Source organism: Mytilus trossulus, chromosome 7, assembly GCF_036588685.1.
Source record: "Mytilus trossulus isolate FHL-02 chromosome 7, PNRI_Mtr1.1.1.hap1, whole genome shotgun sequence".
Classification (NCBI taxonomy): domain Eukaryota; kingdom Metazoa; phylum Mollusca; class Bivalvia; order Mytilida; family Mytilidae; genus Mytilus; species Mytilus trossulus.
In genome coordinates, this window is record NC_086379.1 from 59174308 (window position 1) to 59186206 (window position 11899).

General features: G+C 31.4%; 1 protein-coding gene across 1 annotated transcript in view; it reads left to right on the top strand.

Moving 5' to 3' along the window:
* The window catches only part of LOC134726554 (uncharacterized), a 67575-nt gene extending 61795 nt beyond the window's left edge, over positions 1–5780 (top strand). Inside the window, exons 26-27 of the mRNA XM_063590960.1 lie at positions 408–508; positions 4016–5780. Coding sequence (XP_063447030.1) covers positions 408–508; positions 4016–4144 — 230 coding nt within the window. The 3' untranslated portion in view covers positions 4145–5780. The remainder of the gene's footprint in view (positions 1–407; positions 509–4015) is intronic.
* Positions 5781–11899: the final 6119 nt, after the last annotated feature.

Here is an 11899-nt window from a genome sequence, read left to right on the forward strand (position 1 = left end):
AAAAATACGTTGTTTTGAGAACAAGTTTTTAAAGGATACACCAATAGTTACATTCGAGTTGAAGGGTTGATTGTCAGAACAATTTTCAGATGTCATTCGCGTTGGTAATATGTAGATCGTAAATGTTTATTTAGTTTCCAGCAGAAAGTTTTGGTTAGTTCTAGAATCACTTTTACACACAAACAACGTTGTCTGCTTTCGTAAATTATTTTTTGTTGTCTGAATGAAAAAAAAAATGTCATCTCATGTCTATTATTTTGAGTAGAATTACCCTTTATTTGCCTCATTTCACAATTTTATGCAATGAGAAGGATGCATTTGAAGATACAAGATTTTCAAATGACAATTACATGAAATGCAAACGACTATTATTGATGTAAAGTAACCATAATATTTGGCTTCATTAGGGTACAACTATAAAGGGGATAGCCATGGCCCAGTTAGTTCAGCAAAAGTTGTTAACTTAGTCAGAGAAACATTTGCTGATGCGTTTCAAGAAGATACTTTGGTATGTTGTATTTTAAGTTATTAAGGTTACATAAGTGGACTACGTTTTTGGATATTGTCAGAAGTTTTACATTTTTATACTTAAATGCATTGCTATCCATCAATATTGTTCATAAGTTAATGTAACATGACGTTTGACAAAAAAAATCAAATAATGAAAATTTACCGTATGTCGTTATGTGACACATATTATAGTGTGTCCGTTAGAAACATAATTATTACAAATGTCCTCCTGAACGAAGGGTTTTTACTTACAATGTATAAGAAATGCCATGGCACAACGTTTTAAATGGAGTTATCTCCATTTTGATCAGACAACTTATAAATGAAAACCAAACTAAATTCAACATATTTTCCCGTGCTGAGTAAAACTAAATTTACATAAAACTACGGTACAGTATAAAAGTATTTTTTTCGTCTTTCTAGTAGTAGATAATAAACACGTTTATATACTTGCACATATACTGTTTGAAATATATACGAAATACACTCACAAACGTAGTAGTAAGAATATGTAGATTATAAATGCATATACTAGTGGTTGCTGTTTAAGGTTTGATAATGTTAAAACGTTTTTTACCGAAAAGATTAAAATACTTGTAATCGTTCTCAAAAGGTCTATATTAAATAGAAAAATAACTTTAAATTCTGTCTTGTGAATAGTATTATTTGGATGCTAGGAATAGTAAATAGTCTTTGTCTTCAATTTTGCTACATTTTTGCAAACAACCTTGGCTGGTGGGACTATAACTTCTTTTAAATAAATCGACAAAATATATGCATAGTTAATAATTATTGTTTTGTTTAATAGTAAAACATGTTTTCCTTGTCATGATGTGGTGGGTTTTTTTAGGAAATCAACGAATAACTTTCATCTGTTAAAACGAAACAATATTATCTTCTTTAGGAATCCAGATTTTTTTTATTAGATTCTACTAAAACATCATGAATTGAAATATTACATATTCACAGACATTATTTCATTTGTATCAGTCAAGTCAGTTTTAATCTCACTACTAAAACAATTAAAACCAGACACGTGCTTTGCTTTGACTTTGTTTTTATCATAATACTTATGTACTATTTAATTATCACCATTTATGAGATGTGCAATTGTTTCTTCCTTATTCAGTTATATGAATCAATATATAAATGAAATTAAACCAACCAAATCAATGTGTGAGCATATTAACCTTACCGACCCAATTTTTGGCAGAACCCCTTGGTCATGTTTAAAATGTACTGACTTAATCTAGTCACATCACACTACAGTTTTTTATTTTTCAGTTTTATTCCAACATTAAATTCTGTTTTATTTACAGTTTGGCCTTAACAACTTTTTTTTCTTGCAGAAAGACCTTGAAACGAATAAGAAACCTTAATTTAATAAACACGACCGACTCGTAATCTACACACGAAGAACTATCGGTTCTGCAATGAATACCGTGAGAAGATTTTCCGTGTATGCTTGATTGTAGTAATTGTCACCGCCTCGAAAGAGCTGTACATTCCTCAATCGAAATTTTCTAATTCAACCAATCAAACTATTGAAGATCAGTTTTCAAATTTATAATGACGTCTATCAACTTCGGCCAGCCTACACACCGTTCAAAACAACATCCAATCCCGTTGACAGAAAACATTTTGTAGAAAGATTTAAGAGGAGTTTTACTCCATGCACATTAGTAATTGATACATGTGTCTCTTCGTTAAAGTATTCACCATAGCATATAGCATTGTCCATTTTCAATTTGTTGATCAGTTGAATTTGAAAATTGCGATTTAGAAATATACATTCATTTCGAAGCAATTTCAATGACTCCACTCAAGCATAACCTAATAATTCTCTCAAGGTTTTCATTGCAGAACCAATTGTTCTGCCTGAGTAGATTATTAACCTTGATATACCGTTATTCATTCTGATTTACATTTTTGAATTTTAAGATTTTTGGATTTTCAAATACTTTGCCGTGAGTAAACTAGATTGACTACCTAAATTATCATATTGACTGGGGCAGATTAGGTGAACGTTTGTCTGTAACGACCATTGCTCACTTCTTACTAATTATAGAATTTAAACTGTGGGGTATCCAAAGGTTCTTAACGCCTTTTATAATAAAATAATTCGAAAAATTATTCAGAAATAACCTTTATGTTTTGATTTATATTTTGATATAAATCAACACATCGTATTATTCCGGATTCGTTTTTAGAATTGATTTATTTAGGTGTTAAGAACCTGTGGTGACCCCACAGATTCAGTGTCTTTAACAAGTACATAGTGAGCAGTGGTTGTTACCGACAAACGTTCACCTAATCTGTCCCAGTCAATGGGATAATTTAGGTCGTCAATCAATGGCCAGGACCACACTGTTTTGAACATGATTCAAAATCATTTCAAAACGATTTTTGACATCGTTGAATTCAATATTTGTACTGATTTGTGATGTCATTTTCTACTTTCGGGTAACACTTTGTACACAAGTGGGGCATAACCTGAAAACTCACCTTTCAGTCGATAAATTCACTCAAAGATTTTTCAGTTTGTTTTGTGCAGTATTTCTTATGTACTGTTGTTTGTTTGTTTTAAGTCTATTTGCTATTGTAATTGTTAACGTCTATGTTTCTTGGAATTGAATTGATTTGCCTTTTAGTATCCTATTTCCATTTTATAAGAAACAGACATATGTGGTCACATCTCACTGCTCTCCGTTCGCATTTTTCTATACTATATGTTCATGTTCAATAAACCGTGATATCAGTGTTCAATCGTTATTTGTCATATACTCATACTTACGCAGATAATTTTCAAATTTTACATCGACATGTATACTTCGTTTAAAATTGGTTCGCTAACGCATTCATGGTCAGTTTCAATTACAGAGGGATGAACACATATATAATGCAATAGAAAATAGCATACTCTCTATTATCGCTATTTAACGAAATTTTCCTTTGATCTTGCTGACTGGTAATTTCCATTCTCAGCGGAATCGATTGATAATGATATGATAAATCATAACTAGAAACTAAAAGAAACACGTGCCCGTTGTCCATGAAATCAACAACGTCGTCGTATGTAAAATAGCGACACACATATTATCATTGGTCATCTCAACGATAAATGTGTTACTCGAAGCCATTACAGATTACGGTCATCATATGCTTATTTTCTGTTACTTTAGTTGAAAAGAAAGAGTTGATATTTCATCTTCAACATGTACTTGTTTAATGTTTCTGTAGTAGGAAATGATAAGTTATTAAGTTATTATTTCAGAATAAAGACATCTCCTACGAAGCTCAGATGAGAACTATAAAGGGGTTACAACTACCGAACATAAATTAAACCAAACCTGTAACAGACGAGCTGAATCATTAAAATAATTAACACTGAATAAGCCTACATGAAGCAAAACATACCAAAAAAAACCAACATTTTGTTTGAATTAAAAAACTTAATCGATGGAGTAACGTTTTTTATGTGTCTTCATTTATTTTTAAATTTCAGGTAAGTCAACAAAAAGAAAAAGGAAAGTTAAAGCATCTAAACGACTTCGTCATTCAAAAGTCGGCCAAGAATGATTATGATCGAAACACCTGCACACCTAGACAAGTACAAATGGATTTTTACAGATAGTGTGTTAGAAACTAAAAGAAACAGTATTGTCAATGATTATATATTACATTTATAGTGTAATTACGTTACAGAGTGTATACTTTTTATCTACTGTTTATAATGTTGTAAAACCTTTTGATTTTTATGTCTGTGCATTTGATTTGGGGTTTTGTATATTTTTCATCTCTAAAATTAAATTCTCAATAATAAATATTTCTGCTTCCTTCACTTCAATATCTAATAGAATCATTTTTTAAGAATTTCATACAAATAAAAAAATATAAACAATTTTTTTTTCTTCAAAACACCTTCTACAATATGAATAATTGATGAATTTTAATAGTAAATGTATGATCTATTTATTCAAAGTCTTGTTATGAACTTAAATTTTATAACGGTCAGTAAATTTTTGGTAATTGGTCTTTGTCAAACATTGTACTTGCAATTAATTCAAGCAGCATAATATTTCTGTGCACATAGAAATAGCAGCTCCTTTACAAATTATTAACTCACTGTTAGCAATAAACTCATCATAGAAACCAGGACTATATCTGATGTTTACACCAGACGCGAGGTTCGTCTACAAAAGACTTTATATCAGTGACGCTCGAATCCAAAAAAGTTAAAAAGGCCAAATGAAGTACGAAGTGAAAGAGGACCAAAATTCCTTCAAGTTTAGCAAAATACAACTAACTCAATCTATTCCTAAGGTAAAAAAAAACCTTAGTATTTCTAAATTTCACAAACTTTGTAAACAGTTTATTTATAAAATTTTGCAAAATGTCTAAACCGAACCTTTTCGGGACTTTTAACTATATATTATATTGAAGAAGTAATAAAGAAGATTTTAATATGGTCACTTATTATAATGAAATAGCAGAATAGAGTTTGAGAAACGTTTAATTAATTATTCCTCAAGCTAAAAAGTTCAGTAGAATATAATATATTGCACCATCTGTCCGTCAGACCGTCTGTATGTAACTTTGTAGATAATTAGGTAAATGTGCATATCGACAAGAAATTATGATTCAATGTTTTTTTCTAGAAGTGATGCTCCTTTATATCACTATTTTGACCTTAATATACTAGTGCAACAGTTTGTCATCAAAACCACAGAATAATATAAAACTTGTTTTATCATTTGGATTTTATAAGAGTAAACAGTCTTTGAACTTATGAACCTGGTGAGATTTAAGTCCAGTGGCAATCTGAGACATGGAGTATATATAAGCATGGTCACCAAGGTTTTCATTGATAACATTCAATTCAATTTTATTTTTTTATTTCTCGATATTATTTTCTACATATTTTCGCAAAGAAAGGTCGCAATTAAAGACTTGTCTTTTGTGGATAGTTGTCTCATTGGCAATCATACCACATCTTCTTTTTTATATAGCTAAACTGATATACCGTATATGTTATTCCTACCGCAATCAAATGCCATAAACATTCATTTGAGAAAATTAATGACTTGTATATATATTAAACGTCAGCTTATCTTAGGTTACAAGATGAAATGGTTTTCAAAAAAAGAAGTACCAAGTACTTGACATAATAAGTTATATCAGTATGCCAATTCAATTTCAGTTTGTATTATTCAATGATAGCTTACTAGCTACAGATCACTTAACGTTTTTGAAGGTCGTTTGTGAATTTCTATTTTCTATTTGTATTTTTGCACTTTATTTGTATGACGATTGCTTTTTTAGCATAAACTTGTTTTAATAAAAAGTAATATGTACTGTAAACGTTCACTTTTGTAACACTTGTTATGTAATCTTTAAAAATCATGTAAACGAAATGTACTTATTATAAACCAAAACGGATGACAAAACTATTTTTGTTGACTGTGAAAGTTATCAATTTAATCAAAATTGATCCATGGATATGTTCGGATATTAACAGACTGATTCTAAAATCAATAATACCGAAGGAAAGGAAGAAAAATCTGTTTTAACAAATAAGAAATTTCAAAATATATAATACATGTGTATTCGATATAGTACACCTTGCAGTATTGGCAGCTGTATACAAACAGACTAAGCTGAGTAAGCTAAGATATGTACTTAGTTTCTTTTTGTTGTTGGGATGTACAAGTACCCGGCCCCGTCCACTCGTATTTTTGACAATCTAATGAGTTTTAAGCTTTTTCAACTGATTTTTATAGTTTGTTCTTATGCTGTACTGTTACACCACTGTCCAAGGTTAGGGAATGTTTAAGATCCCGCTAACATGTTTAACTCCGACACATTATGTATGTATGTGCCTGTCCCAAGTCAAGAGCCTGTAATTCAGTGGGTGTCGTTTGTTTATGTGTTATATATTTGTTCTGCAATAATTTTTGTACATAAACAAGGCCATTAGTTGTCTCGTTTGTATTGTTTTACATTGCCATTTGGGGGCATGTTACAGCTTACTATGCGGTATGGGCTTCGCTCATTATTGAAGGCCGTACGGTGACCTATAGTTTTTTTAAATTTCTGTGTAATTTTTGTCTCTTGTGGAGAGTTGTATCATTGACAATCACACCACATCTTCTTTTTTTTATAACGCTAAACCTCTCACTTGTAGGAGTCGCATCAAATTCCATTATATTTAAAACGATGCGTTAACAAAACAGACATAATAGGTCAAATTGTCAAAATAGGAATACAGCAATCATCAACGTGTCACAATCTAAATCAGAACAAAAACAAACAAATATTCAACAAAGAAGCACAAAAAGGATATGAGACAATGTCTGAAAAAGGCTAATTTACCTGTCACATCTTTCACCAGCATATTTTTTTATTCAGGCATCTTTTAAGAAAATTTTAACTTTCAGTATTTACTCGAATATATAAGGCACCAACTGCAACCAATTAAATATTGTCTTAATAGTTCGTCAAATAAAATATTATAATTTAAATGGTCATCCCCCCAAAAAAAATCAAATCAAATTTTCACAAATCTGATAGATTATATAAAACACTTCTACATTACTGGTCTGATTTTGTTAAAACTAAAGCATGCAAGAAAATTTTGCATTTTTAAGGGTATTTTGAATGTTGTCCCAGGGGTAATTTCCCTCATGTTACCGCTGGGGTTTTCCCGTCTGTGTACACGTTTGAAAGACCAACAATTTATTTCTTGTTATGTTATGTGAAGAGAATCATTTCCTGAATGTATGACCCCATTTGTTTAGGTGAAAAGCAGCCAGTTCCTGTCACGTTACCTGATAAAATGTAACAGCATAACCATAATCAGTAACAGGAAGGATGTTCAAGACAATGTCACTGATGAATCAAAAAGTTAATCTACTATATGCCAACCATTTCATTTAATATAAGTTATCATCAGACATCACCATATTAAATAATTTCAAAGTAATATACAGAATATATTATATGAAAAATAGCTTTTTTGTGCAATTCTAGCGTTATACTATACTAGAAGATAGTAACAGAAAGCAATTTATTTTCGAATTTTCCATTATCTAGGCAGATTTAATTTTTTTATCTTGCAAATACAGTTTCATAGGAAAAATGACATTGTTTGCTGTTATCTTTCAATTGTGATCAATCTGAAAGGATGTATTTTTCTTAAACTATAAAATAAAGCATTTTTTATAGAAAAAAATCATTTCTTTTACCAACTCTGTTCGGTTACCGTTGTCCTGTTACTCAAGATTCTTTCATGTTACCGGCATATCTGACTACATTAGTATATTTCTTATTCCTTATTCCCATTAGAAACTTTTTAAATTGATTCATTTTGGTAACAGGAAAGAACTGGATGTTTTTGTACTATTTTTTAAATTGCCATTGTTACCACATACAGCAACTGTTTGAATTAACAGTTCCTATATCCTCAATGTGTGTTCTCCGATTTGAGCTATTAAAATACCGGGTCTAAAGACATTTTTTGTTTTTTTCTTATTGCCAAAAATCAGATCTTTTCAGATATTGTCTCATGTATATATAATTTAACTACCACATGCATTGCTTACATATATATGTAGTTAAAATCAACCCAAATATTTGAAGTCCTGTGATGGCATGGCAAGGATCACATCAACTCCAGCTGAGAGTCGCGTGTTTGACTTTAGAATGTTACGTCAAACAGGAAGAGATATAAAATAATTTTATCGTTCAAAGTATTTTCGCTATTATAAAAGAACATTTGCATAATGGCATTATAATAATACAATAAAATAATGTCGGGATGTTAATAGTAAATAGCCACGTCATATGTACCAAAGAAACACAAAAAGTTACACGTACAAAGCACACTTGCAAAAAGGAAAGATATTACATGTAGAAACATCACATCGTTATAAAAAAAGTTTAGTAGTTCAAAGTATTTTCCAAATTATAATAAAACATTAACATAATGGCATTTTAATAGAACAAAAACATTATAGCAGAATGTTTAAGAGTACAGTCCCATCATTTGTACCAAAGAAACATTGCACGTACAAATTATACCAGCAAAAAGGAAAAATAATACAAACACATAGACGAGATATATAAGTACCGAGCCACGTCAAATGGGCATCACCGAAAACAGACCGAACATTAAAAGTGATATTAATAATAGATCAAAGACAAATAAAAGAACAATATAACACGTTATTAAGTCTGATAAACAACGTCAGTACACAGAATCTATTATAATACACCTAGACCATCTTGTATTATTTGTGAAGTTGATACTGCATATTTATCAACAAGGTTCAGTTCAGTTTAAACATATTTATTTAGAGTGGAAGTTGATACTGAATATTTATCAACAAGGTATTGGTACCTTCCGATGATTTTTTTTAGAAAAAGGACGAGACGTTCTTTGACATACCCCACGCTCTGGAATATCGAATAAGTTGGAAAATGTATATCCCATACAAAATCGTCTTGTTTGTCATAATTTGGGTGTTGAGATAACTGTGTATGTCAAATTAGAGGTATCATTCTTAAATTAGGGGGAGGAAGCCATGTCAGTGGTTTCTATGATTTCTAGTTCTGTGGGGTGTATTAATGCAACCAAATCAGAAACGTTCGGATTGTTAATGGAAAGAACATCATCAATATATCTAAAAGTGAAATTATGTAGTCTGTTTTTTTGTTTTTTGCAAGTGTCTGAAGGAAGTCCGATATTGTGAATGTTAGAGAGGTCGACAAGGAGAGGTGCACAGTTCGTTCTTATAGGAATGCCGGTGATTTGTTGAAAAGTCTACATTCAAATTCAGCAAATATGTTGTCGATACGAAACTCTTGCATACTGATCACTTGTTACTCTGAGAAGCATGTTTTACCCTTTTGTTCACTTTTATCAAAATGTGCCTTATGATATCCCAAAGTGGGAAAAATTATAGCGTATGCTACCATTTTTATTATGAAAGGCATTGTGGATTATTTCTTTTAAGCGATATTTTAATTTCATTCATGGGGAATGGTGATATACAGGGTTGAAAAATGAAAAGTTTTGGTAGAACTCATTTCAGAAAAGGACTGAGATTTTAAATTACTCAGAAGTTCTTTGGAATTTTTACGAATCCACATATGGTTATTACCATTACGCGAGTAAACAGTTTCACAGAGGACCCTGTTTCACTGCGGACAGAATTTTAGTTAATCTAATTGACAACTCTTCAGTGAAACATGCAGATGAGCCGGCAATGTACCGTTTTTTGTACGGAATTTTGTGAAGCTTAGATATCCCAAACAAACAAGCTTAGTCATGCGATCTGTTGTTCAATGTAATGTTCATTTAAGCCATGAATTGTTCAAGTTGTCAGAATTAAGAGTTCACCCACAGGAGTCGTTTTTTCTCGCAATATAAACTATACAGGGTATTTTTACTGTTCATATTGTATAGTTACCGCATTGGCAATCATGCTTTATTACCTTATTTTAATATTAAACAGTTGGGTTTCTAGAAGCTACTGAAAAAGGAAATGGTGGTAAAAAAAGAGAGAGGTCTCATATCGCTTATTTGCTGATTTTTTTACGTAATAATGCACAATCTGGAGAGAATATAGTCCATATTACTCTTTCATATTTATTTTCTAATCAGGAAAAGAATCATAATGTCATATTAAAACTGATAAGACTATTTGTCAATACAAAGTTGTAAGTTTAAAATTAATATTCATATCTAATATACTATACAGTTTAGTTCACTTGTATTTCTCTATTCTTAGAGTGTAGTATGTGCACCAGAACGCAATTTATTTTTCATTTATACTGATATGGAAATGATGGGTTAAAGTGAACGGGTCAGCTTAAAGAACAGAAATACAATGTATATAAGTTATAAACCCCATTTATTTAACTCTGTATGGTATCTATGAAGAGTTTATTTACAACCACTGGGTCGATACCACTGCTGGTGGAGATTTATTTCCCCGAGGGTCTCACAAGCCCAGTAGTCAGCACTTTTTGTGCTGAAATGAATTGATATGGTTATATTTATAAATTAAATTTTACTGTTTTCAAATTTTTGAATATTTTGAAATACTAAGGCTTTTCTACCTCAGGCATAGATTACCTTAGCTGTATTTGGTAAAACTTTTAGGAATGTTGGTCCTCAATGCTCTTCAACTTCGTACTTTATTTGGCCTTTTAAACTTTTTTTAAATTCGAGCGTCACTGATGAGTCTTTTGTAGACGAAACGCGCGTCCTGGCGTATATACTAAATTTAGTCCTGGTATCTATGATGAGTTTAATTTCTACACTCCTGATATTGGTGAAGACTGTACTGCATCAAATTAAATTGGGAACTTAAAGAAAATAATAAAGAATGTCAACACGTCATTTGATCAGTCCATAATAAAACAAGGATGTGTCCCCAGTATACGGAAGCCCCATCCGCACTACCATTTTATATGTTCAATAAACCGTAAAAATGAGGGAATTTCAAATCTCATAGAAAGATCATATCATAAGGAACATGTGTATTAAGTTTCAAGTTGATTGGCCTTTAACTTCACCAAAAACTACCTCGACCAAAATCTTTAACCTGAAGCTGGACAGACGGACGAACGGACAGACGAACGGACGCACAGACCAGAAACCATAATGCTCATAAATGGGGCATAACAAGGCCGCTCAACTTGATCAAATTTTTATATTTACTCTAAAGATTCCAGAAATAAAAAGGTATCAGACCAACAATCCAAACCTTACCTAATATACTGAACTCCGAGTAAAAATGTCCTGTACCAAGTCAGGAAAATAGCCATTGTGGGATTATAGTTCATTTATGTGCGTGTTACATTTTAGTGTTGTGTTTTTGTTGTGTCGTAGTTCTCCTCTTATATGTGATGTGTTTCCCTTAGTCTTAGTTTAATACCCGGATTTGTTTTTTCCTCAATCGATTTTTTAATTTCAAACAGCGGTATACTAATGTTGCCTTTATTCATAGCCATTATCAAATTATATAAGTATGTTAAAATTGTCCTTACATAAATTACAAGTACCATCAACAAAGCAGAACATGTTCTGTCCATGTTGCCTCTTTATGGTTCTTATACATCATTGGCTTCAAATATTCGGCACTTAGCGTTCGAAATGCACGTCTGACGCATGAAGTTTAACACGTGTCGTTTCCATAGTGATTAAGATTATAACACAATGTTGACTTCTGTTTCCCAATTTACCACAATTTCCCCTATTATACATGTCTGTTTGTTCTGTCCACACATCTGTGTGACTGTAATAGAATGTATTGCTACTGTCCTACAAGTGAGACGCTTAGCTATCTATAAAACCAGGTTTAATCCACAATTTTTACATAAG